At 36.2% G+C, this 27,626-nt stretch overlaps 1 protein-coding gene across 2 annotated transcripts in view; it reads right to left on the bottom strand.

Moving 5' to 3' along the window:
- PACRG (parkin coregulated) overlaps window positions 1–27,626 on the bottom strand; it is a 448,475-nt gene that overhangs the window by 195,858 nt on the left and 224,991 nt on the right. For both annotated transcript variants that reach the window (XM_032485313.1, XM_032485314.1), the window contains exon 3: window positions 18,712–18,883. In XM_032485313.1, the coding sequence (XP_032341204.1) occupies window positions 18,712–18,883 (172 nt within the window). The remainder of the gene's footprint in view (window positions 1–18,711; window positions 18,884–27,626) is intronic.

Below are 27,626 nucleotides of genomic sequence, written 5' to 3'. Positions count from 1 at the left end.
AGATATTCAAGAGCAGAGCTTCAGAAGACCATGGAAGGTGGAGAGGGAGAAGGGCAGGTAGTATCTTATAGTCAGTAGTGGGGATCCTTTTACTGGTCTTGTCTGAGCCAAAAGATGTTTTATCTTTTCTGGAAGCCAGGGGTTATTGATCCCTGCCTACTGACCCAGCTTCATTTAACAGAAGAGAACTAGGAGCCTACAGAAATGTCATTCTGAGTATTAGGGGCAGTGGGCATTCTTTCAAAAAGTCTACCATAAAACTCAACATATCTAGGATTCAGTACTGCACAGATAGGTTTGATGGTTCATATACAAATAACTAACATGTATTGGACACCTCTATATGCCAAGAATTAACTGAGTGCTTTACATACATTAGTTTACTAAGTATCATTCGTCAAGTATTTATTGTGAATGTATTATATACCAGTCATTTTAGGAACTGGAGATACAGAAGTGAGCAAGACAGATATGGTACTCAGCCCCTTGTGGCTTATAATATAGTTTGGAAGAAGATATTGAACAAATATTAGAAGTGTGTTGAGTGTGCATAAGAGAGATAGAGTATTTAAACAGCAAATCAAAAGGTGGCATTCAGCCCAGACTAGATAGCAGAGAAGGCTCCTGGACACAGGTAAGGAGCTAAGGGATGAGTAGATGTTATTTAGGTTAAAGAGAGATAACAGCTATGCTGGATCGTCCCCTCTTGGATAAAGGACTTCTTCTTTTATAAGGGCTACTCCAGTTCACAGAGACAAAGTTCTCCTTAGCCATGTGGGAGCAAAGCCCCAGATAACAAAGAAACAGTCTTCTAAATGGTTTTATCATTATGTATATGTTTTTCTTGAGATCATTTAGAAATGGTAGAAAGAACTATGTGGGTATGTTTAGATGAACATAAAGGAGACTGAGGTTGTAGTAATTTCTGCCAAACCAAAATATCCCTAGGTCCTTTTTTTTTTTTTTAATTGAAGTACAGTCAGTTACAATCTGTCAATCTCTGGTGTACAGCACAATGTCCCAGTCATGGATATACATACATATATTCATTTCCATATTTTTTTCCATTTAAGGTTATTACAAGATATTGAACATAGTTCCCTGTGCTATATCTGTCTTGCCTTATTAATCAAACAGAATCAGATGCTTAAGATCCTGGGTTTCTGCCTTTTCTCTCTACTCATTCCTCTTCTTAAAAAGGACTCGCACCCACATCCAGCTAAATGTTTTATAAACTGCTTAGTGAGCAAGGATTAGACATTGAAACAGAATTACATGAGTGTGTTGTTTTAATTTTTTATATATTAAAATAAATGTATAACTGAGTGTGTATAATTTATTCATTTTTGTGAGTCTTTTTTTTTTTTTTTTGCAAAAATGCCTTTCTATTGACACTATAAAGTCACAAGTAGGAGGACCTATGGAAGGTATTAGAAGAGATAGCTATCTGAGCATGTGTAGAAACCATCTGGTGACTGCAGAAAAGATTTTAGTAGCCATAGTGCCTACTAAGGTGTGCTGGCTTATCACAGTGCCTTTCTTTTAGGGCATATATGCCAAAGCTTGCAATAAAACAGACTAAAGTATGCTCACCTACTACCAATGTTAGAAGAGTTTTGCCACATAGAACATATTAAGGAGAAAACTTTATATGTATATGAGTAATCATAACATCAACCTTTCGTTGATTAAGTTTACCCTTGTATATATAGCTAATTGACCATCTGGGGATAAATTAACAATCTCTCTCACTATGGATAGTAACAACAGCTATTAGGAAATAATTATTTATCTCATTGAAACCCCAACTGAATTAACATGGTTGTGATAAATGTGATTGAATTGACAATGACTGACAAGTAAAATGCCTGAACTGTTACTCTTAATGGCATCTAAAATGGAACCCTGAGTTATCCCGAATGACCAGGGAATGTCTCTAAAACCTCTGCAGTAGCTGTGAAACAGAGCCACGATATGCACTATAAAAGTTCCTTAACTTCGTCCAAGAGGGCTTTTTTTTTTTTTTTTTTTTTACATTGCCCATTTCCATTTCAGTTCCTCTATTTTTCTTCTTCATTCTCAGGGAATTAAGATATACCATTAAATTGGAAGTTTTTTTGTTCTTACTGTGCCAATAGAAAAAAAAAAGAGTTTTTTTTGAAACAAAGTTCTTTTCTCTTGAAAAAAGTATGTTAACAGATATAAAGAGAATATGATTCTGCAGCTTGAAAGAAATGAAATGTTTATGCTTGTGTTCTTGGGCCTGAAAGCTATTGTCAGGATGTAAGTGAGGACTTTGAACTCAAGATTTAAGGTTTTGAAAAGGATCTAACATGAGAAATCTACTGACATTATAGATCAATCAGGGGAATCTTTTCATTCAGAAAATTGGATTTCTGTTGTACTGCTTACTGCCTTCAAGTATAATCAACAAGATAAAGCTTCCAGATACATAGAGATTGTTGAAGAATAAGGGAAAAAATAATTTAAAGTCAAAGTTGTAAAGCTTATTCATCTTAGATGGGTATAAGTTACACGTATGATTTTCTTATGCATAAAATCCATTATTATGATTTTTGCAAAGTGAGAATATTTTCTACTACTAGATATGATTCACTACTGTGGAATCAGGAAAAATGGAAATATTTCTACTTCTTTTAAAATTGGATACACCAAACAGAAAGCAAAAGCAAACAGTAAATTCTAAAAACAAATTTTGACATATGATATAAATGTTAATATTCTTGATATACAAATAGCTGCCACAAACCAATAAAAAACTGAATCTGCTATTTTAAAAAAAATGGGCAAATAATATGAATAGATAATATATAAATTAGTAAATACAAGTGAGCAATTACTATTGTAGTGTTCAAATTCATTGATAATCAAATGAAATAAAATAACTATTTTATAATTTTGGATATCATATTAACAAAACATTTTTGAAAATTTAATACTCAGTGTGGAAATAGGTTTGGGAAAAGAGCTACTCTCATAAATACTATATTGTAAATCATCACAACCTTTCTGTAGCAATATGCATATAACATTTGACCCAGAAATTTCACTTCTGGGCATTTAGTCAAAGGCAGTATGCAACTGTGTACAAAGAGTTATGGGAAAGGATGTATCAATATTATTATTTATAATAAGAAACAATCTAAATGTTTACAAAACACTGGCTTATTAAGGAAAATCTAGTACACCTATACAACAGAAAATTATAAAGTTATTAAAGTCATCTGAAGGAAAAAAATTTTAAATCAGGAAAATGTCTATTAGAAGGTGAGTAAAGAAGTAGGTTATAGAGCACATTTTCACAATAATCTCATTTGAAGATAGAATGTAAACAGAGAAAATACTGAAGATTTACATGCTCAGATACTAACAACAGAGACTATCTTTTCCATTTCATATTCAGATACAGGATTTTATTCCATTAAAAAACATTGTTTTCTACTATGCTTTAAAAAAAAAATTAACAAACTTTGCATATTTCCCTAAAATATTATCCTTCATGATCATAATTTATGTGTTTTAGTGTAGCAGAATTCTAGTCCTGTCTTCTTATTCTTTCTCAATATTTTCTTGAGTATTCGTAACCATTTACATTTTGAGACAAAGTTTAGAATATTTGGTCAGGTTAAAAACTATGCTTGGAACTTTGATAAAAATCTCAATAAATTTAGAATGTAAGTATGAGAAAAACGGTCATCTTTCCATTAGGAACATGTATCTCTTCAGTTGTTCTTGTTTTTTCTTAAGTTCCTTGGAAAAGCTTTGCAGTATTTTTCATGTAGATTCTGCATACTTTTATTAAGTTTACTCAAAGGAATTTTATTTTATTTTATTTCTACTACTTGTGTAAGATAATTTTTTCCCAATATGTTTCCTAGGAATTATTGACAATACATACATAAAAGTATATTATTTTCGTATATTTATTTATAACTGTTACCTTACTTAATTGTCTTACTGGTTCTAATTGTTTTTGAGTGAATTCAGTTGGCTTCTATAAGTACTATCAAAAACATTGCTAAATTGATCTTTGCTTTCTAGTATTCTAGTCATATGACAAAGGCTAAAATTTCTAAGAGAAAATATAGTGTGATAATGCTGAGTTTAGACATTTTAGTGTTTAAATCATTCTTATTTTGATATCTTAAGTAATATCTTTTTATTCTACTGTGTAAAATATATATAATATAAAATGTTATTTAACCCTTTTAAGTGTACAATTCAGTGGCATTAGTTACATTCACAATATTGTACAATTATCACCACTATTTATATTCAAAATTTTCCATCACTCAAAACAGAAACTCTACTTATTTAAAAAAACAACCTCCCCAGTCTTCCCCTCCAGGCCTTGGTAACCTCTAGTCTACTTTCTGTCTCTATAAATTTGCCTACTATAGATGTCTTAAAGTTTTTTTAAGTATTATTCTTTCTGACATTGAAATAATTAATTAATAATTGAGATTCTCAGCCAGACCCAATATCATTTTAGTCGAATTAGACTGAAATGGATATAAATTTTGCTAGTTAAGGGGCACTAACTATATAAAGCTTAATTTTTTAGAATAGAATGATTTCAAAACATGTTTCAAAACAAATTTAGGTCTCAAAATTGTAGAAATTATTCTCCTTCCAAAATAGAACTCAACTGCTATACAAATAAATATGATGTGGCCTGAATTCTCAATTAAAGCACCAGAGACTTGGCTCAGCTATTACAGATGTGGAGTAAGCCTATCATAAGTGTTACTATTTTTCCTTTAATTCATTATTTTCTAGTAAGTATCATATTAAAAAAGCACCATTTTCCCCTCTTATCCCATACAGAAAGGAGCTATCATTATGCAAAATTCAAATTTTTCATCAAAACTTTGTCATTACAAGTGGTTACCTTTTTCACTTTTTTGATAGAAAAGAATATATTCTGACTTTAGGACCACAGAATACAATTTAGTATTTGGTGAGACTGTTTGGCTTCCATTAAACACTTAGTTTTAAAGATAGATACATAATTAGTATTATTTTATTAAATAAAGTAGTCAGTTACCAAAATGGTCTCAACATTATAGTCACTAGCATGATCTATTTAGTACACATAACACCTAAGACATAAAGGAACCTGAAAAAAATGTAATTCAACACTCTTTTCCAACCTTGTTGCAGCCAAGGTTAGGCCTGTGTTTGCTCTCATACATACTGAATTCTCTAACAGTAATTGAGAGTAAACTTACCAGTATCCTGCTTTGTCAAAAAGCAGACGAGGGTGGGGAGAGGTATAAATTAGAAGTTTGGGATTAACATATACACATTACTATATATAAACTAGATAAACAATAAGGACCTGTGTAGCACAGGCAACTATATTCACTAACTTGTAATAGCCTATGATGGAAAAGAATCTGAAAAAGAATATGTATGTATATATGTGTATGTGTGTGTGTGTATATGTATGTATGTGTGTGTGTATATATATATATATATATATATATATATATATATATATATATAAAATTGAATCATTTTGCTGTACACCTGAAACTAACACAAAATTATAAATCAACTATACCTCAATTAAAAAAAAGCAAGCAGAGGAGGATTTGTCTCTTTGGAGCACTCTGCTCCCCTGTCCGTACGCTGCTGGCTCAATTCAGCTTGAAGGAGTTGGGTGACAGATGAACTGATGACCAAAGGAAGGAGTCAGACAGCCTTGGTGCCTTTCTCAGAGTAAAACCAAATGACAATCTGCTGTGATGAGTAGGCACTGCTTCTAAGAATTATGGTTATGTTTTTTCCTCTGGTTGAGAAAAGGTGCCTAAATTCGCTACAGCTTTAAGATGATAGAGTAGTGGACTATGAAGAAGGGTGTAATACACACATGTTTTTCACAAAACAAGAAAGTTGAGAGCTGTACTACAAAATAGAAGATGGGTAAATACATCAATTTCTAAGAAGGAGCTGCCCTTTCCTCCCCAAAGGACTTTGAAAACCTAAACACTGCCAAGCTTGACATCAGTATCTGGTACAATTCTAGGATTGATTATTTAAGCCAGTGATTTCAGAGCTTCTAGGAAAATAGTAATGATTACCAGGAGCCAGGGTGAGCTCTCTAGAATGTCAGGCCAAGCTTACAGTACACATTCTAACAAGTTTACTCATAAAGGAGATCACAAGCAGACTACATTGCGAGGCACCTGGCAAACCTCTCCTCGAGGCAAGATACAGAAATGGTTGAAGGTTAGGCTTTTTCTTTTTTCCTTACTCTGTGAATAACTGGATTTAAGTAATATGGCTTAATGGTTGGTATCAACCCACATCATCCCTACTGGAGTATTGCAGAGGTCCATACTTGACCTAGCCCAGTTTCCATCTAACATTTTTATTGTAACTTGAATGAAAGTTAAATAATCCAAAATCTATCAATTTTTTGATGACCTGAAGTTAGGATGTCTGCAGAGACATGACCATGAAGGACCAAGGAGGTAAAAATGCAAATTTACTATTATTACCACCTTGATTTGGCCCTGTGCTAAACCTCCTACCTGTATGATCTGTTAATCCTTACATAATGTCTGGGCAGTCAGTTTTATAATCCCCTGGGAAAGACGAAATAATGAACTTACCAAAACCACACATCTAGTAAATGGCCAGCTGGGGTCTGGTTTACATGAGCTGTGATCATTGTGGTTAGACCCCACTTCTTCTCAGCATCCCACCAAGTCCTGGTGGACAACAGGGCCAGACTTGGAACATATTCGGGAGAAATGTTCAGCACTAGCCAGGGAATGTAGGCTCTAGCATGGACTCTGAGCAATCAGACTAGATATCTGTTGCAACCTGAGCTTAAATCATTTATTCTTGGGGAACAAATCATCGTGATGGAGCTAGATCTCCTGGCATCTGAAAAAGCAAGCAACATTCTGCAGTAGCGGCAGGAGGCTATAGCTCAGTGGTAGAGTGCCTGCCTAGCAGACACAAGGTCCTGGGTTCAATCCCCAATGCCTCCAAACAAATAAATAAACAAGCAAACAAACAAACAAACAACCCAATTACCTCCCTCTTCCACAACACTCTGCGCTAGTGCTATTCCCTGACTAGAGCTCAGCCTTCATGCGGAAGAATGAAGACTCCCAATATGAGGCTTTTAGGTTGAAAACCTACTACACATACGACATGATCTGCTAAAGAGCCTGAGATGTGTTGTCTCATTTAGTCACTGAAAATACTCATAAGTTGGGTGCCATTCTCATCTCAGTTTTATAAATTGAGCCACAAAGTGGTTAACTTGTCTGATAGCTGGGATGTGAGAGAGCTGGAACTTTGACCAGGTAGTCTGACTTCAGAGCCCTTGCCCTGAACTATCAGACTATACAGGAAGAGGGATGAAATCTGTTTATTTGAGAATGGGAAAGGGACAGCCAGTATGTGGTGAATTCAGGTTGAAACGCAATCTGCTATTTTTAGCTCTTTCTCTTATTCTGTTATGCCTTTCTGACATGCGCAGCTACAACCTCCACTTCGATCATTTTCATTTTGGATCACTCTGTTTTTCCCTGTTCATACAGGACTAGATCTGATTGTTCTTCACCCTCACAGGTCCAGAAGGAGTTCTTCCTCTGGCAAGTGGCCAGGTAACTGTTTAAATACTTCGGAGATTCTAATCTCTGCCTCAGATTGCTGTCATCTTGCATCCATTAACACATTGTTTCTGTACAGGACTTCATACAGCGGACACCCATTTTATATTATGACTTTCTTTAAATAAAGGTGGTAAGGCAGCTGACAGATTGTGGGAGGGGAAGGGATAGAGAGGAGAGGAGAAAGAACAGCAAACATCAGGCAGCGGGATTTTACAAGTCCACCTGGCTATGACTGTTCAATTCAACACAGCACACAGCTTATTAAGAGCCTGTCGATCACCTGACCTGGGCATTTCTACAAGACCTCCTTTAATGATCACAACAACTCTCTGAGGTACATATTATGTCCTTTGTTTTGCAGATGAGGACTAAACCGAACTAGGAAGGAGATGGGCTAATTTGCACAAAATGACACAGCCAAGACTAGAATCCAGAGCCAGGTCCACGGCCTTTCCAGCTACACCAATCCTCAGAGAGGACAGAGAAACATTGTCTTAGCATCACCTGCTGAATGTTCTTCAGAAAATGGATGTTTTAAGCTATAAGATTCCAGATTCCATTGCCCTCAATAGCTGTGAATTCTTATTTAGGAATCTCAATTTATCAGTAGGGGTTAAGTTTGCTGCAGTAATAGATTAACCCTAAAATCTAAGTGGCTTCATGCAGAAAAGGACAATTTCTCATTCCTAGCAAATAACCAATTCACATCAGCATGGGGGTGAAGAGGAGAGAGAGAGAGAGAGAGAGAGAGAGAGAGAGAGAGAGAGAGAGAGAGAGAGAGAGAGAGAGAGAGAGAGAGAGAGAGAGAGAGGACTGTGCGCTGGCTCTGAAATAGTTTGAAGGCAACACACAGCTCTCCCGTTCACAGCCACTGGCAGACTTAGTCCCATGGTTCCACACAACTGCATAATGAGACAGGCTAAGGAGCAGACAGATGTTTGCTGAGCAGTAAATGTCTTGCCATAGAGTTCATGGTATTTTGAGATGCTAACTCTCCTCACTTCTGCTAACCTGTACAGTGGGTAGGTTAGATGATGTGGGTTAAATGAGCCAGCGTGTCCCATCCCTCCTGACCACCACTCAAAGCTAGGCATGTGCCTTCAGCTGATGCAATGACAATGAATCTCTGACTTTTATTTTTTTTGGAAATCAAGGGACAATGACACTAGTTCTTTCCTACAGGTATAGATAAGTAAGCATATAGTCCCAGAATCTATTCGGAGCATCCTGAGGCCAAGAAGGGAGGCAGCTTTAAGATGACCATGCGTGAAACAGAACAAGAATGACAATGGTGAGCCACTAGATTATATCAAGCCTCAAACGAGACCCTGGATTGTTCAGTTATGTGAATCATTAAGCAAAACTAGTTTCTTTATGACAATTTGAATCAGTTTTCTTTTTGTATCATGTAACCAAAATAATTCTGATACACCTCTTTTTCCATATTTTCAGAAAAATAATATATTTTCTTCTTAAATAAAAAATTATTACTTTTTTACAACGATCACTTTTAAAGTAATTTACCTAGAAAATTTCAAGAGATTTAAGTAAAATTATCATATCATAGAGAATAATGCTTTTCAATTGGACTTGTTCCTTTCTAATTAAATAGAATTCTCAAAACAGTTTTTGTATTGTGATACAGATTCTCATATTTTATCCTTACTTGATGTACTTCTTTCCACTGGGTGTTTTTTAAAAGACCATTTTGCTTTTGAAAACGTTATTGTTCAAATTGCCTCAGCTGTGTCTGTGCGTGTTTGTCCTTTATAGCTGGGTGACCTCAACTCATTAGAGCTCTCCTAATGAGGCCACTGTCTTATGTCCTGTCTATTTGTAGATCAGTGATATTTCTGTAATTCTTTAGCAGCCAGGGTCACCTTGCCCCTAGTAGACCATCTCACAAATGTATGTTACTGCTCATAAATAAAAAGAATCACACAAGAGAATGTGGATGAATAAACAATTACTCTCACTACTTGAATAATTTCTCCAATGAATGGAAAGCACTGTATCATTATACCTTTTACTTGCTGTTTCACATTAGGGATTCTTACAAGGTAGCTTTTATGTAATACGTAGTACGGCGGCAAGCCCAAGTGGCCTCTTTACCCTTTTGATCATGACAACTATACAAATTTCAGTATGGATGGCAGGTATGTGCCTGATTGAGTTAATTCTGCAAACATTTTGATGCCTCTACTGTGTACAGTACACTAGGTGCTGTGGGAACATACTGCTTTCTAACATTACATTCTAAGTAATGTAAGAAAGGAAGATATAAAGTTCTGTGGGAACAGGAAGGCAGGGGTGGTGAGAGGACTGAAGTTGAGGATAGGGAGGGAGAGGGGAATCAGAACAGGTTTTCCAGGACAGTTCCTATTGGAACTGGGCTTTGAAGGTTTCTTAACGTTTAGGCATCTGTGGACACATGAGAATGGGTATACTCAAAAGAGCAAAGATATGCAATTAGAAAAGTGTAAAACAAGTTCTATAGCACAATCAGTTTGGCTAGAATACAGGGTGCATGAAGGGAAATACAAAGAAATTAAGTCAAAAACATAATTTGCAACCAGATATTTAACGGGAATCCTTGAGTGGCATACCAAAGAATGGAAGGTAGGCAGAAACTGGATGGGAGTCTGCCCTTGAAAGATGGAGGTGTACTAGGTAAAATCTGTGAGTTAAAAGCCTTTTGCCTTTAAGAACTAAGGTGTGTGTCCTGGAGCAGAAGAAGTAGAAGGTATACTGAGCTCAGGTGTCAGAGAAGAGAGTTTTGGGCTGGCAGAGCATGTAAAAAAATTAAAGGGGGGGTCCTGGAAGGTAGAGACCAATAGATGAGGTAAACAAAAAGCCTTCATGAAAACTCTGCCTCAGCTGATCTCCAAGGGTTACACACATGAGAGGGATCCAGTAGGATTCCAGATAACGAGCAGAAGCTGGAAGATGAAAACTGAAGGTGCAAGAACCTAGGCTGCTATTTACCACAGGGGAGATGACATTTGTGTTTAGCAGGTTAACTGCCCACTAGAATTAGCACTGACACTTTTTAAAAGAATGTAACAGAATCCAGACACTAAGATACATTATTCATAATGTCCATGGTAAGAGTATACATTCTGGTCCGTACGCAACTACAATGAACAGAACACTCCAACCTGCAATAGGAGTGTAGCAAATGTGAGAAAAAGACCTTTATTTTAAGTCACCTATTGTTTTAAGCTTTTGATTTTGGAGATTGGTGGTTATTTCAACATAGCCTAACTCATTTCTTGAGTGTATATTTTTTACTGTTATTGTCTAAGAAAATCTGTGCAATATTTAAATTATTTTTTATTTAAGTCTTTAGCACAACTAACCAGTAAGGCTATGGGAGCCCTGAGTTATCTTTGTGTGAGGAATTTTAATTAATAATTTAATTTCTTCGGTTGTTATATAACTGTTTGTATTTTAATTTATTTTCTATTTTTCTGGTGTCAGTTTTGGTAAGCTACATAATCCAGAAATCTGACCTTTTCATTGAAATTTCAAAATTTTACTAATAAAGTTGTTCATGATATCCTATTAAGATATTGTTAATGTCTATAGGGTTTGTGTAATATTCCCTTTTTCATTTCTGTTATTAGTTATTTTGCTTTTTTTTTATTTATAAGCTTTTACAAGTGTTTGTCAATTTTATTAATCATGTCAAGGAACCAATATTTGGTTTTTGATCCTCTCAAATGCATGGTTGTTTTCTATTTTTATTTTATTATATTTCTATAGTAATAATTTAGTTTTTCTTTACCTTTCTTTTACTGTTCTTTCTGTCATTTATTGAGATGGACTTTCTCCTTTTTTCTTTTCTGAAACCACATTTAAGGCTATATATTTTCTTCTAAATACTGTTTTACCAAGTCATATGTGGTAAATATTTTAATGTAATTTAAAAACTATTTTTTAGTAATATTTTTGGTAAATTTTTAATATGTAATTTATGTATTTTCATTATTGTACAGTTAAAATACTTCATATTTAATTAGAATTTCTTATTTGGGCCTTATTCAGCCCATGGGTATGTAAAAGCGTATGTCAATTTCAAAATACATAGAAATATTTCAGTGATTGCTTTAAAAATTGCTTTATAGCATAAATTGCATTTTGGTTACATGATGTACAAATACAGAAACCACTGGCTGAAAATAAGTAAGAGAAAATATAAGTGCTTAAAATTATCCACATTTTAGAGATCAGGCAAGAGTGTCACATGGAGTAAAGCAACTCACATGAGGTCATGTGGCAACTAAACAGTGCAGCCAGGATTAGAAGCTGGGCAGTCTGATTCCACAGTCCGGGTTTGCAACTAGTAAGTACATTATCCTGTTGATCTGTATGCAGGATCAGGAAAGTCTTAACAGCTAGTAAGGAGGAAAGTCATTGTTACTGCATGAGTGAAGGAAGGGTATGATGAGGCAGGAAGCAAAAATTAAACACACAAACACCCAAATGCTATAAATCTATAATAAATATTCACAGAGAGATAAGAGAGTGAACATAATGTATTCATAAAAGAAGAGAACAAAATACTATTTTAAAAAAACAATGAGAATAAAGGAAAATTATGATAATTAACAAAATATTCAGTTATACTTTTGAAAGATAAAGTCAACAAAATTTCCCAGAAAGTAGAACTAAGAAGGAGTTGGATAATATGACAAAAGCACAAAGAAATTAGAAAATCAGCCCACAAGGTGCAGTGCATTACTAGCAGGAATTATAGACAGAGAAGTAAGTGAAAATAGAGGGAGAACATTATTAAAGGAATAATACATGAAAAGTTTCTAGTGCTGGAAGACATATGTCTCTAAATTGAAATTTCCCAGGACAATGAATAAAAACATAGCCACATCAAAGCTTACCAACATGAAATTTCACATCACCAGAGATAAAGAGAAGAACCAGAAAGCTTTCAGAGATTGGAAGAAACAAGCCACAGGCAAATGGCTGGAAACTCAAATGGCATCGAGATTTCAAAGCAACGTAAGAACTTGGGAAGCAACAGAGACATAACCTCAAAATTCTGGGTGAAAATGATTTTCAATGTGGCCGAACTACTAATTAAGTAGGATGGTAGAATTTTTAGATGAGCAAGGACTGAAAAATATACCTTTCATGGACTTACAAGAAACTGCTGGAAGATATGCACTATAAAAATGAGGAGGAAAACAGAGCAAAGAGCTAAGGAAAACGGTGAAACGTGAGAGAGGAGTAAGAAGTTCTGGGCCACTCAGTCCAGACTGGAGCAGAAAGAGGGCGCAAGGACAAGTTTGTCTCCAGGAGCAGAAGGAACACTGATGAGCTGTCTGATGTGCTGAACTTTTGGAAAACAATATTTATTTGCTAGATCCTGAGACATTTGGAAAAAATAGTAAGTATATGCAAATCAAGCAAACAAAATGAGAGGCAATTATCTATGCTAAGAAAACAAGTTGTCTAAGGAAAGAAACGTAATCATAGCAATTGTGTGATTTGCAGAGAACAGTATTTATGTCATCACAATAATGTAACAACTGATGATCAGTTTATCTAAAATTGTATATAACTATATTGAAAGGATGGAGGGGGAAGAAGTCAAGTTTGGGGGAGAGAGGCAAATTCTTACCATTGCTCTGTGACTGGCAGCCCCCACCAGAACCATATTGTTGGGAACAATCAGACAGTGGGAATAATCTCTCAAAGCAGTTTCCAAACCAATTTTTGTTTGTTTGTTTGTTTTGGTGATTATTTCTCCAATTTATTTGTGATCATAAAGATTATCTTGTTTTCCTTTTGTCATTTTATATATTTTTTTTTTTGCATGCTACCTTGGCTTTTTTTTTTTTTTAAGTGTTGCCTTATTTGATAATGTTTCATTTTTCTTTCCCTAGTACTTCATCAGATATACCATCTATTTTAATCTATTAAATGGTTAATTTTAAAGCCTAAAAACATAACCTTACGTTTCTCTAATCAGTCATATCATGAATGAAGCGAGTGTCTCTAGATTTACTACATATAAGAGAAATGACCATTCATCTCTTTTCCACAGCTCACTCCCCACCTTGTGGGAGGGTCTGAGGACTCCCAGCAGAATCTTAGCCTGGTCAGCTCAGCCTTGCCTTGACCCCACGGCAGCATCAATAGGGGTCTTGTTAGAAATGCAGCATCTCAGATCCACTTCACATATACTGACATGGAGCCTGCATCTGACAGGGGTCTGGAGATGATTTGTGTGCACAGTGAAATTTGGGAAATGGTGCTTTGGACACCAGGCTGTCCACTTGGGTTGGTAAAGATCACACATAGATTTTAGAGCGCAAGGTCAGGCAGTGGAGGAAGGACCATCTTACTGTCTTACTGTCTCTCTGTCAAGAGGTTTACTCTTCTTTCAGAGGCAAGAATTATCAGTCTAGCAGCTGACTGTTTTTCTAAAGCACGATGTCATGGTTTGCACAGCACAGAGGGTCGTGACAGCAACACCGTTACTGTTAACATCCCGTCGATATATATCGATCCTCCTTACACACATGGAACTTCTTTACATTAGATTTTACTTTGCTAAAATTGAAATACCTACTCCTGCCTTCTCTCTTTCTCCCATTTTCCTCAATGTATTTTTCATTTGTGAAAGTTTAAGTATTATTGTTCTATATAGAGAGAGTTCATATTCAGATTTTGCTTTTCACAAGCCAGCTTGGAGTAAATTTTCACAGCTGAAATCCCTGATTCCACATTTTCACTTTATCTTGGGCTTTTGGCTCTTAACACTTTCTTCTGTCTGCTCAGTTTTGTTCTTTTAATGTATAGGCTCTGCTTTAAACATTCTTATCTTCTCCATTGACTTTGAAAATTTCTACCCAGTTTCCCTAGATTGTTTGGTCACATTGCTGCACAATGACTATTTGACATTTCATGCAATCTTGAAACTTTTTTTCCATCAACTTTTTAAACTTAATTCTAGATTTAGAGGCTTTTAATGCTACTATTTTTCAAACTGTGACATCCTCACTTTGGGGTTCTTAACCTCGCTTTACTCTCTGAGAGCTGGAGCGCATCCTCAACAACCTGTTGTCTGAAGAGCAGATGGGCGTTATGATTGCAGAGTCCATGAGTCTTTTCTTCTTTTTTATTTTCACATTTTTATTTTTTTAATTAATTTTCATTCAGCTTATTACATTATGTCTTTTTACTCATATGACTGGGAAGAAATGCATGAACGCATATACAGTGTTTCCCTTCCAATTCTCATTGCTGTCTGGAATTTACTCTCACCAAAACATCTTAGCCCCAGTTACTTCTGTTTCTTGGTGTGTACCTTTTTCCCCTGTCCAGATGTTCTTTCCTTGTAATGAGCCTTTTCTACCTGCAAAATAAGGTATATTTTTCATCTCAGAAAATTTCTTTCAGTCCTCTCTGTCATTATCATTTCTATTCCCGTAGTTTTCATGATTCCTCTTGAGAACCCCTCAAACTTTTAGCTCCTGCTTGTGTCCTATGTTCTCCATTTTATTATCTTTTCTCACCTTATTTTTTATACCTTGTTTTTTATGTCTTTTCTGAGGGAGATTCTCAAGGTTGTGGTCTACGTCTACAACTCCATCTTGTGCCGCTGATCATCCTCTGCGCCTCCGCGGGGATGTTAATTCTGCTCCAGCATTTTTGGTTTCCCTTTTCTCACTCAGTATTGGCTTATTTTCATGTGAGTCTGGTCTCCTCTTGTGGATTTCTGCTTCTGTTTTACAGAGGCCGTATTTTCCTGAATCCTAAGGATGTCAAACAGGTTTCTGTGAGTTTCATCTGGATCCTATGCAAACTGTTGTTGAGGTATGGTTTTCCTCTGATTGTTCAGGATATTTCCTTCCCTGTGTGTAGTAACTTGTTTTGAATGGCCCATGTGGCTGGGTTATTGTTATTGTTCTTGCTTTTATTGGAGAGAAAGAGTTCTAAACCCAGCGTCTGCAGGTTGCTCTTGGTGCCCCTTGTCTTCCTGGCTGCTCTTAGAATCCTCTTCTGTGTTTGATAGACAAAGCTTCCAGACACTCCTTCCCGGAATTGCTCTGCTGGAGTCTGATTTATGTTCTCCTCACTGGATGGAGTGAACAGAAATCTACAATCCACAGTTTGGATTGCACACAGGGTCCCTAGCATCTCATCCTCGTCTGTGTTTTGCTGTTGCTCTCAGCAATCAATGCTCCGTTGCCAACCCTGACTACTTTATATTGGTTTTTTGTTGTTGTTTCTGACCCCGAATAACTCAAGAAGGTGGAAATCAGAAAGTGGGAGGGGAAGGGAGCACCTGTAGAGGTGCTATAAAGCAGCTTAAATGGAAGAAGGCATGAGATGTGCACTGTTCTGTTATTACTCGATGACCCCACCTGGGGCCTTGAGCCAAGGAGAGAAGGAAAAAGAAAAGTGTGTTCTTATCTTTTAATATTAGAAATCCTAGAGCCACTGAATGTGTGTCCATATCTCATTCCAGTATTATCAGCCTTTTAATTAGCTGAACTCAACCCCTGGTTCTAAAAATAGATAATCCTGTTCACAGTTTCACAAGGAGTTTATATATTTTGCTTTGCCCTTGTTAGTTAGATATTAGTTAGAATTCAAGAAAAGCTGTTAAAGAACTGCTGGTTGGTGATGGTGAGGTTAATTTACCCCTCGAATGAGCAAAATTATACTAACAGTACAGTCTGAAAACAAGGTACACACAGATGCTACGTGCTTTGACAGTTATGTGCATCAGCCTGCTTCTGGATCAGTTAGCTTCGTTTCAGAATTCCACCTGGAAAACAGTTTATGCAGCTAATGTTTTTCACTCTGTGCTGAAACCATGCATGTTCTTACATAGTTAATCACTATTCTTCTATGAGAAAAGCTTGGCTTTTATTGATGTAGATTGAGAAGAAGCAAGCTGAGTTAGATTCAGGATCAGTATATAACAGAAGCCCAGGAAGGCAAGCAAGGATATCTACAAGAAGTTTTCATCGGTCCTGGAAACTTAAACGATCAAAGTCATACGCAGTTACTACTTCCTGGCAAGTCATGTTTACTGAGTTCTTACTGTTTTCACTCATCAGCAAATGACCTCGAGTGTATGTCCTGAGAACACATCACTTCTCTCTTAACTCATTTAAGTATCTTCAAAATACTTAAATCAAATTGGAAATCAATTCACTTTGGCATACAATATTTGGAACGTCTTCATTGTAAATGGTATAATTAAAATATTACTTAGAAACTCTCTTTCTGCTCTTCAGTGTTTATGGAGCTATGAGAGACTAATGAGCAGGCCAGGATCCCAACAGGAACAGTTTACCTTAAAGAAAAGGACAGACTATTACAGCTGTTCTGATGGGCACAGGAAGAAAAGGATAAAATACTTTCAAGATAAGTCCTGGGGAAAATGTTCTGGGCCTTTTTTGTTTATCAATAAAACTTGGGCCTCATCTTTAGAAAATGTAGCATTTCAACTAGAATTTAACAAGTTCAAAAATGACGACTGGTTAGAAAGAATAAATCACATTTGGAAAAGGTTTGAATGTAGCTCAGTATTATATATCCTTCCTGAAGGCCTTTAAAGATCAGCCCTTCATGCAGCTGACGCATGAGGGGAAAGGAAAATTGGTTTTTAATAAAGTCCCTTTTAAAGCGTCGGTTTTCTGTCCATATTGCTTTTCACAGCAGGTAGCACTGTCCTCTTGTTTGGTTTCACTTTCTATGTCTTGGTAGAAACTGGGAGTGGTCAGTTACAAATCTCTTACAGAAATCTCAAAGACATGAGAGCAAGTTTTAAAGTTGACTCAATTTAAACAGGACGGCAGAACTGACAAAAATCTAGGATTCTAACACAATTCAAATCAATAAAAAAAGTGACCATGGATAAGGTTAAGTAATCCAGACCAGGGGAAATGACCCAATGTTGGATTATTTTGTTCTGTTTTGTCAAACCACATGGCAAGACTACCTCCGAGACGGTGAGGGTGGGGTCCCCGGATCTGAGGAGACTAGGCAGGCATCTCATCAGTCATCCTGGGCAGTGGTCCAGCTTGGAGTCGGGAGTGAGCGGAACCTGGGGTGGGGGAAGCGGGGCCCTGCTGTCCCTCTGGGCCCAGATCCCATGGGCGACCTTCCTGGGGCAGCTCTGGCTGGGAAGGGGTGGGATTTCCCCACCCGGAGGTGCTCAGAGGCACCAGCCTCTGCGTTCAATCAGCAGCAGCAGTGCAGGTGGGCAGCTCTGGTGCAGGGAGAGTCTGGGGGAGTGAGAGCGGGTGGTGAGGGGGCCAGGCCCGGCCATTTGGACTTGACGAGAGGCCGGCCTCCCCTCCTGGGATCTCGTGCCAGTAGGGTGGCTCTGTCATAAGCGCCATCAGCAGCAATGGCAGCAGGTGAGGAGGCTGGACTGGAAGTGACCAAGGGTCTTATTTGAGAGCCTTGAGAGGCCATCGCACTGGAAAATGAAAATCTCAGAATCACTTTTGAAGGGGTGCTCTCAGCCGACTAGTCAGCAGGGACTCAGGCCAGAATAAACCGACCACAGAAGGACGCACAATCTCATTTATACACAGACAGGTAAAGCCAGTGACAGGGTTACTCTAGAGTCCCCCAGATAATCTGCTGTAGTTAAAAAAATTCAAGTATTTGATAACATAAATCTTTTCTCCATTCTAGATGTTTTTTCTTAAAATTATGAATTCTACCTAAAGGCTACTAAACATAAGTGTGTTTATATTGTACATTATACACTTTGCTTCTGAATGTATACATTAACGTTAATGCCTGTGTCTTTGCTATGGAACATTTTACGTTAGTGTAAACCTTATGCAATTTAGTTTATTTATGTTGCTAAGCCACGGTGCAGTATCAATGATGGGATATATTAGGAGATTTGGAATGCCTGGCCCCATGAGTCTATTTATAAGAATTCCTGCAGAACCTGGGGATAGCCTCAGTCTGCTGTGTCTTATTGCTTAATTAGCGAGTTGTCAAAGAGTGGCACCATATAAACTGAGTGATGCTTTTTCACCTGTTCACTTACTTTTCATCGGGATAATGAGCTGTGGAATGACAGAAAGAATCTTGTTCCCCCCGTGTTCCAGCATGTCGTGGATTCCTTGCCGAGCAAAGAACTCGTAGGGAAATGTCATTTCACAGAGCCCATCAAAAAACAGAGGCAGATAATGATGGTAATCCAGCTTCTCAATTTCTACCTGAAAAGAGAGAGAAGAAATGCCACGTGAAAACCAAAGTCAGGCGAGGCGCAGCTGGGCCAGCTGCAAAGGGCCACCGGCCTGGGAGAAGCCAGGTCTTCAGAACTCCAGGAGGATCTTATTCACCAACTCACCTAGCGACCTGAAGTACGTTATTAGCAGTGAGGTAAAAATCGTTGACCTTTAAATCTTCACAAATTAAAATCATAAATAATGTATACTGGGAGCATTTTAGTATTTGTTTTGGAGTTCTTAGGTTAATTTTTTACCATTTGGCAAGACTGAAAAGGGACTCAGAAGTCCATAGAATGTATGCTGAAAAGATATAAGAATAAAATGAAAAAAATAGTTGAAAAGAGATTAGCATCTGAATTTGTAACAAAAATATCATAGAGGCTGCATGTTCATATATCCTCATGAGATACCTCTCTTCAGGACCTGGCCAATGTAAGAGTGAGGGGCAAAATATGATTCCGTGGATGTCCTGTGGAGCCTGGACGGCAAGCAGAACGTTGGTGCCATCAAGGAAAAATGGGGACAACACACAGTGGGCTGGATCTAAATAGACCACTGACTCCTCAAATTCAAAATATCATAAATCTCTCTTCTGCTTCTTCTGGGAGCAGAGATGTATCATTGTTCCACTTCTGTGGAACACCCTCAGTAATGCCTGCATGACTTCTTGTCCAGATCTTTTGCAATAGAATCCAGCACCAAAAGGCATGGGAGCAAAAATTCCAGAACAGAGAAAGACATGGTATGTTGGGAACTGTTTACACAGGATTTGTTCTAGCCTGGTCCTCTATTGTCTAGAGTATCCATGACCTGACTTACTACCTGCAAGGTGACAAGTGGTGGTGATATTATGGGTGGAAAGAAGCCATCAGACTCAGACTGTGGATGTAACACACCCATGCAGAGCAAAGGATGCATCGTTTCCAGTAAGAGGTACAAATTTCCCTGGTTTTCAAGTCCTTATGAATGTGCTCAGTTTCCAATTATCACCTTATAATTAAGGAACCCATCAGGACCTTAGAGAAACCCTTTTGTGTTAGGAGATTTTTATGCCCTCCAGCTCCCTCTCAGCATTCTGGAGTTTCTAGCCATGTGCCTGTCTGCCCCTGAGTGTGAGTAACTGGTAACAATCCCAGCACGTTTCTGAGCGCTCACAGTGAGTCTGGTGAATCAATTATTCTACAGTTCCTTAAGCAGGAGGTCTGTCTCCAGACTGCTCAGGAACCACTCAGCCAACTAAGGAAGTAAGCAGTCAAGAATAGAATGTTCAGATGCCCTCTTAGAAGTGGAGCTTGGAATATGAATCTCAAATGAAGGTATATATGGACATCAGTTTTTATATTCTGTGAATATTCATAAAATTTCCTTTATTCATAGTAAAAGATTATGGAATATATATTTAATACCAACTTTCTCAAGGATTTTTGTATGTTTGAAAACATTTTAGAACATTATTTTGCACAATTAAAAATACTATTGCTACATCATTCAGCTCCAAAAGGTACAATGTTGTTATCTATCATTTCACCTTGTAACTTCACTTCATAATAATAGTATCATCTGTATTGTATTTTGATTTATATTTTTGTGATTTTGTTAATTCTCTTTTTTAACCCATTGTCTCAATTTTACATATGTCTCTTATAAGTAGCAAATCATTAAATTTTGTAATTTAATATGACCTAAGACTTTGTATTTTAGTATGTAAGTCATTCACATTTATGGCTATGTCTAGTTAATGCCTGTCATCCTATTTTTTGGTCCTTGGATGTCATTTTTCATTTGTTTTTTCCTTTCAATTTTGTAGTTTTGTTAAGTAGATTGTTTTATTTACATTTTCTGTGTGATGACTTGAAAGATAAAGCAGCTTGTGTAAATATTTTATTGCAGCCATCTCATAGCTTTCTCAAACACTGTAGAACATATTTATCTTAAAGAAGTAAGTTAAAAATCTCCTACTAAGATTACTGACATACCAATTTTTCTTGGAATTCTGTTGATTTTTTTTTGTATGATTTGGGGCAACAATATCAACAACATCAACAATATCAACAATAAAAATGCCATGTTTCTTGATACTAGACACTATTGTAAATACTTTTGTGTATTAGTTCACTTAATCCTCACAACAGCTCTAAGAGGCAGGTATTAATGGTATCCCAATTTTCAAATGAGGAAACTGAGATATAGAGTTTTAATAACTTGCCTAAGGTTTGCAGCTAGTTAGCGCTGGAGCTAGGATCTGAACCCAAGCAGTCTGGCTGCAGGACATGATACTACCCAGGTTATGTTTTTAGGCACATCAGGGTTTAGCATTATTGTAATTCCCTCATGAATTGGTCCCTTTATCCTCATGTCTTTATCTCTTTATCATTATGAATGCAGTTTTTCTTAATCTAGTACTAATATTCCTGTAACTGATTAGTCTAATAAAATACTAATATTACTACCCTTTTATTTTCTTCCTTCCTCTGACATAATGTCTAAAGGGCATCTTTTCTGAGTAGCTTATAGCTGGATTTGTTTTCTTCCCCCTTTCATTTTATAACAAGTCTTTAAACACAAATATTGAGCATATACATGATTCTTAATTTCAAAAGGCTTGAAAAAGAAAGAAAAGCAATGGGAGAAAAGATAAAGGAAGAGAAAAAAAGAGGGAGCATTTGAAAGACAGCAAAATTGAATGAAAGACTCAGTGAGTGAGAGAGATTGAGAAATAAAAAGATTATGTCTAGGTCTTTAAGTCTTCCTTCCTCACTGACCATGGCAGTTCTTTCTTATAAGACATTCTCTTCGTGTAAGTTCTTTTTCTGACCTGTTTATCAATTATTTGGCAAGTCTATTTCACTGCAGATCTATTGCCTTAATAATGGAATGACACTTTGCCATCATCTTTTGAGGTCAAAAACATCTCTAAACACTATAGATATTTCTCTACTTGCTACAGGGTAGTTTTTTGTATGTCACTTTCTTCTCTGCTTACATACCTTCTAAGGTCTCTTCTTTATTATTATAATATTGTTTCAATTGATGAGTTTGGCCTAGGCCTTGGGAAGCTTTCTTACAGTTCATTTACAACCAGGAGCTTTAGCATGCATTTGTTTTACCTTGTTTTGTTTTTTAATGATGTATCTAACTTCTTTTTACTGTATTTTTCTTTTTATCTGAGGAGTTCCTTCTAGCTACTGCACCATTTTCACACTGTTTTCCACAATAAAGGTGTCTATGCTTCCTTATTCTCGTTCTCTCTTCAACTCACTTCTCCACCATTTCTTTTACTCAGGTCACCGGTGACCTTCATTTTGTCTAATCTTCTAGGACCTTCTCAGTTCTCATTAGCATGACACAGTTAACCTTGTGAAGTTGTCTTCCCTCGGTCTCCTGACACCACACCCTCATCACTGGGCTTTATCCTTGATTTCCTTCCTTCAAATTCATATTCAATCCATCAGCAATTTGATTGATTCTATCTCCAACCAAATCCTTATTTCATTCACTTTTGCATCGTTTTGTTTATTACCAGTTTAGTAAGGAAAGCCACCAAATTTCCTTACCTGGATTACTGTGACAGACTTGTAACAAATCTTTTTCTGTTTTTCCTTCCTGTTTCCATTCTCTATATTTCTGGGTCCTGATCTGCTGTGCTTCTGACTAACGTCCCACCAGAGCTTCCCCCCTGACCTGTTCCTGAGTCCTTTCACTTCACACTGTCCCTCTGCAGCTCTTCCCTGGAGACACGGGTGCCCTTTGTTCCCCAGACCAGCAGGGCCTCACACATTCTTCCTTAGAGACTTTCTTTGAATGCACTCTTCCCTTTGTCTCCACACCTTTCAGTTGCTGGCGACTCCTTTCATCTAAATTTCAGTGCAGTGAGGCCCTCTTACCACTGCCTAGGGTCCTGTTTGATTTTCTCTGTAGTCCTTGTCATTTATTCATTGCAGTTCCTTAAGTTCTGTTGTTTGGGAAGCTTGTCATTGCTGAGAAGGGTGTTTGCACATAATAGGTGAATACGCAGCAAGCATGTGTTTCAGTTTTAATTCTGACCTTTGAATCTGTCCTCTGTGCTAATTCTTTGAGAAGCATCCTCAGCTCAGGAACGATGGCCAGATGATGAAAGACCATACCTGGCACGGAGCCCGGGGACCACGGCAGGGCGCTCAGAGGGGCTGGTGTTGAACACCGACCCTGCAGCATGAAGACGTACATAAGTTTCTATAATCTTTGTATCCTACACATAAAATGCCATGTTTTCTCTATTAGAACTGCAGTGATTGTTTACATTTCAGGCATTTTATGAGTATTTTAATAGACAATCAGATGGGCTTCTTGGTGCTTCTCTTTACACTCATTTTACTAGAAATCATTCAGGGCTTAATTTGCTATTCTGTTTACTTTAAAATTTTAGAAGTTAAAGTTTTGGGTTTTCATAGTATCATAAAAACGAAATATATTAATGTATGTTTATAATTAATACATTGGAATAATAATACAAGATCATGTTTCTAAAATATCTAGATGTTGAGAATAACTCAAGATTAAAATGAAAATTTAAACTAGAGATAAATTAGGGGATTCCTATTTATCTTTGTGTGGGCATTTGTCACATGGTGACTACTATCCCTTAGAGGTCTTCTAAATTGCTGGCTTCCTTTATTCATTTAAATGTACAAAAGATCATTTTTACTATTTAGCAATAAACTTTTTTCAGTTACGTAAATTATGTTTCTCTTAAGATAACTTTCTACTAACAATTATACTTTGTATTTCTTTAGTATTGCTGTAAAAATAGTAATTTTCAAACTTTTATAAAATTTGGGAATCTTTCTTTAAAGTTTGTGCAAGAATGCCAGAATTAAAAGAAAGCTATTTGAAGTGGGACAAAAAACAAGGGCTGTTTTAAACATATCAGATGAAGTTTCAAGGTAATACACTGCTTGATGACTACTTGGATAGCAACTCTAGGAACATCAAGTGTTTTTACTCACAGAATTTCTCTCTTTCAAATTTATGCTTTGTAACTTTTTAACGATCATATAGTATCTAAATGTTAATCTCTAAATCTTACAGTGACCTTTGGCCAGAAGCAATACAATTCTGACTTCATCTGTCCCATCAAATGTGCCTTTTTATCCCCATAACAAATGTTTAATATAGTAATGTTGCACTAAAAGGTCAGAAACACAATAAGGTAATGATTTTCATTAAAAACTCAAATCAAAAACTTATTCTTATACTTTACATATCCTTGCTTCAATTAGCAAAAGAAATCTGTTTATATAACAACGTCTGTTATTATGAGTCCTAGAGTAATAACCGAGGATCTTGTCTAGAATCACAAAAATCTGAAAACGTGTACTTATCTATTTATATATTATGACATCATCTAGACTTATTATGACATTTCTAAAATAGAGCTTTAACTTACTGTTTTCAATCCTTAAGGTAGCTGTTGAGTTTCTGTAAGAGGCCTTACAAAGTCTATAGACATTAAGCACTGTCTATAGATGATTTCTATAACATGTTTCAAACATGGCTGTACTTCTCTTTTTCAAATGTGTGTGGATGCATTTGTAATAAATAACTGAAAATAATTTATGCCACTTTACATTTTCTCAATGATACTGGCTATATCACTAAAATCCTGTAACAGTACATGACATTTTTGATACAAAGAGTAAAACATTTTAACATGAAAAATGCTCTTCAGTGTTAAAAAAGAGATTTCATGCATGATGGCAGACAAGGATGATGTGGACCCTTAAACTGTTATAAAGTCTAAAAAACACCAAAATATGTTAAATCAAAGTTGAGGTCAGAAGATCCTCAGATGCTAAAAACAAAAATCAGAGTCATAGAGGTGATGCTGCATGACTGCAGATTGTGTCAAACACAGACCAGATCACAAGACTTAGGATGAGCTTTTAATGTCTCAAGAGTTCAGAAAAACAGGGCATTTGGCAAAAGAAGAGGGTTAAGCTGAAACTCATACATACAACTTGGACCCTTGAAGGGCTATTCCACCTGTGATGAGAGGACCAGAAAATGTCTTCTATGAGTTTGTGAAAAAGGAAATTGAGCTTGATGTTTGACAAAAATTTTGATGGAAAAAACCACCTCTGAGAAATAGAGTCTCAAAGAGAAATCTAAAATCAAGTAATTAAGAAAAAAATTGTTTACAGACCACAGAAAGAAACTTCTGGGGCCCAGATAAAAGCAAATGCAACAATGTTAACCCCTGTATAATCCGGGTACATGGGGCTGCCGCAGAAAAGACAACCCCCAACTAAAAGTCACCAATCCTCTATGGTAATGCGCTCACCATAAGGAAGACTCAATAGACCAGCGAGCATGGAAGTGAGCTCTGGAACTAGCAAGTAGGAATAAGAGAAAAAAATCTGAAAATAAATATTTAAAAGATGCTTAAAACATAGAAGACTATTTCATTAAAAGATAACTAAATAAAACTTCCATAAAACATACAGTATCATTAACTTTAAAATCCAGCAATTGTTTGGATAATAGACCGGCTGCGGATGAAAAGAGAATGAGGGGTCTGGATCACAGAACTGAAGGGCCAGCACAGAGTCGACAGAGGGGAGTAAGGCAATGGAAAGGATGGCACAGAAGTCCCAACCTGAATACTCCCACACTTGACTCATGGGAGTTCCAGAGAGGATAGACTGTGGAGAAAGTGGTATTTGGAGAAATAATGGTTGAGACACTTTCAAAACTGAAGAAAAATGTGAATCTTAAGATTGATGATGCATTTATAGACACTTCTTCAAGAGAAAAGCTACAAAACTCCAAAGTCAAGGAAAAGATGTAAAAGCAACTAGAAACAAAAGGCAGACTACATAAAAAGAATCAAAATTAGACTGAAATTACACTTCCCATTAACTAATTAGAGGCCAGAAGACAGGATAAAAATGCTTCAATGCACTGAAAGAACAATAATTGTTAATCTTCAATGCAATACTCAGCTAAATCACCATTCAAATATAAAGACAAATTAGATGTATTTGAACAAGACATGAGACTGACAGGTTTTGTTTGTTTGAATTGGTTTGCTTTTCTAACCCAAGGATCATAATCCTAAACACAAGATAAAATTTACTAAAAATTAAGGTGAACACAAGACAAGGATGTGAGATGGAGGAGATAATATATCCAACTGTCAAACAAATTGATAAGACTAGATAAGCATTGACTATAAAAAAATTTAAAAATTATCATTACAATTATTTAAAAGTGACTGTAATACAAGAAAGGAAGAGTAGAGAAGATGAGAGGAAGGTGATCTGAGTCAAAGTAAGGTCCTTGCATTGAAGAAAATAAAATTACTGATTGACTTTAGACTTATTAACCATATTAAAGTGCAAGAATAGAAATAAAATTAACTTTTAAGAGAATAGAATGTAGTAGAGGGAATAAATAAAGCTGTATCAGCCCATAGAAGGCTGGTTAAACATCCCACCCGCCTCCAGGAGAAAACAAGGAGAGAAGAAAATACATAGGATGAATCCAAATATGTAAGTAACCACAGTAAGTGTAAATGAATTAAAGTCTCTTGCTAAGATTCTCAAGAGAGGGAAAATATACTTTAATTCTAAATTTGTCTATAAGAGGCATATTCAAAATACAATGTCAGAGAAAGATTGAAAATAAAGGTATGGTTAAGAAAATAGTAAGTATGATATAGGATACATTCTTGGAAGAGAAACTGCTTTATCAAAGGGTATATATAGTTAAAATTTTAATAGATATTGCCAAGCGGTGCTTCATAAGGATGATACTAAACTATATTCTCATCAGCAATATATGAGAGTAACTCTTCCTTCATTGTCTACCCAAAGAGAATGCTAACAAAGTTTGATTTTTGACAATATTATAGGTAAAATGATATTTGTTACTTTAACTTGCATTTATCTTACTGTGAGAAATAATCACTTCTGAAAGATACTTTTGAAAGCCATTTTTATATCCTTTTCTGTTAATTGTATTTTCATATCCTTTGCCAATTTTTTCTACTGTGTCATTGACTTTTTTTTTTTAGGAGATCTTTTATATTAGGGAGATTCATCTTTTGTGAGTGACAGGGAGTTCAATTTTTCCTTTTGTATGCAGATTGTTTTTGTTTTAGAATTCATCTTTCACGGGTTCTGAAGTTTGCATCATCATTAGAAAAGTTTTACTCTATTTTGTAGCAGAAAAAATAGAAACAATTAGAAAAGGCAATTTTACAATTGTTTACTCTAGTACTTTTATGATTTTTTTCTTTACATTTAAATCTAATTCATCCATTTGTAACTTTCCTTGGTGTAGGTGTGACCTATGTTTCCAGCAGCAACTTGTTCCAAGTGGCTACCTAGTTGTCCCGAACTGTTTACTGACTAGTCTTCCACTAGTTAGAAGTTGAAACAGTACTATTTTGATTTAATTATCACAACTATTTAATAGATTGTAATATCTGATAGGCTAGCCCCCCATTATTACTTTTCTTTTCTGTTTTCCTCATTATTATAACTTGTTTACTTTTCAATATGAAATTTAGAGATAAACTTTAGATATAAGTTTTCCTGAATGGATCTATATAAAAACTTGCATTCAATAATTAGGTAAAACACATTCTTCATAAGCATACATGAGATAGTTTAGAAAACTAAATGAATATTATGCCACAAAGTAAGTGCCAAGAGAGTCCCAAATATCTGTATTATATGTGTCACAT

This window comes from Camelus ferus, chromosome 8 (assembly GCF_009834535.1).
Source record: "Camelus ferus isolate YT-003-E chromosome 8, BCGSAC_Cfer_1.0, whole genome shotgun sequence".
Classification (NCBI taxonomy): Eukaryota; Metazoa; Chordata; class Mammalia; order Artiodactyla; family Camelidae; genus Camelus; species Camelus ferus.
This window is presented reverse-complemented; position numbering and strand designations above follow the sequence as displayed.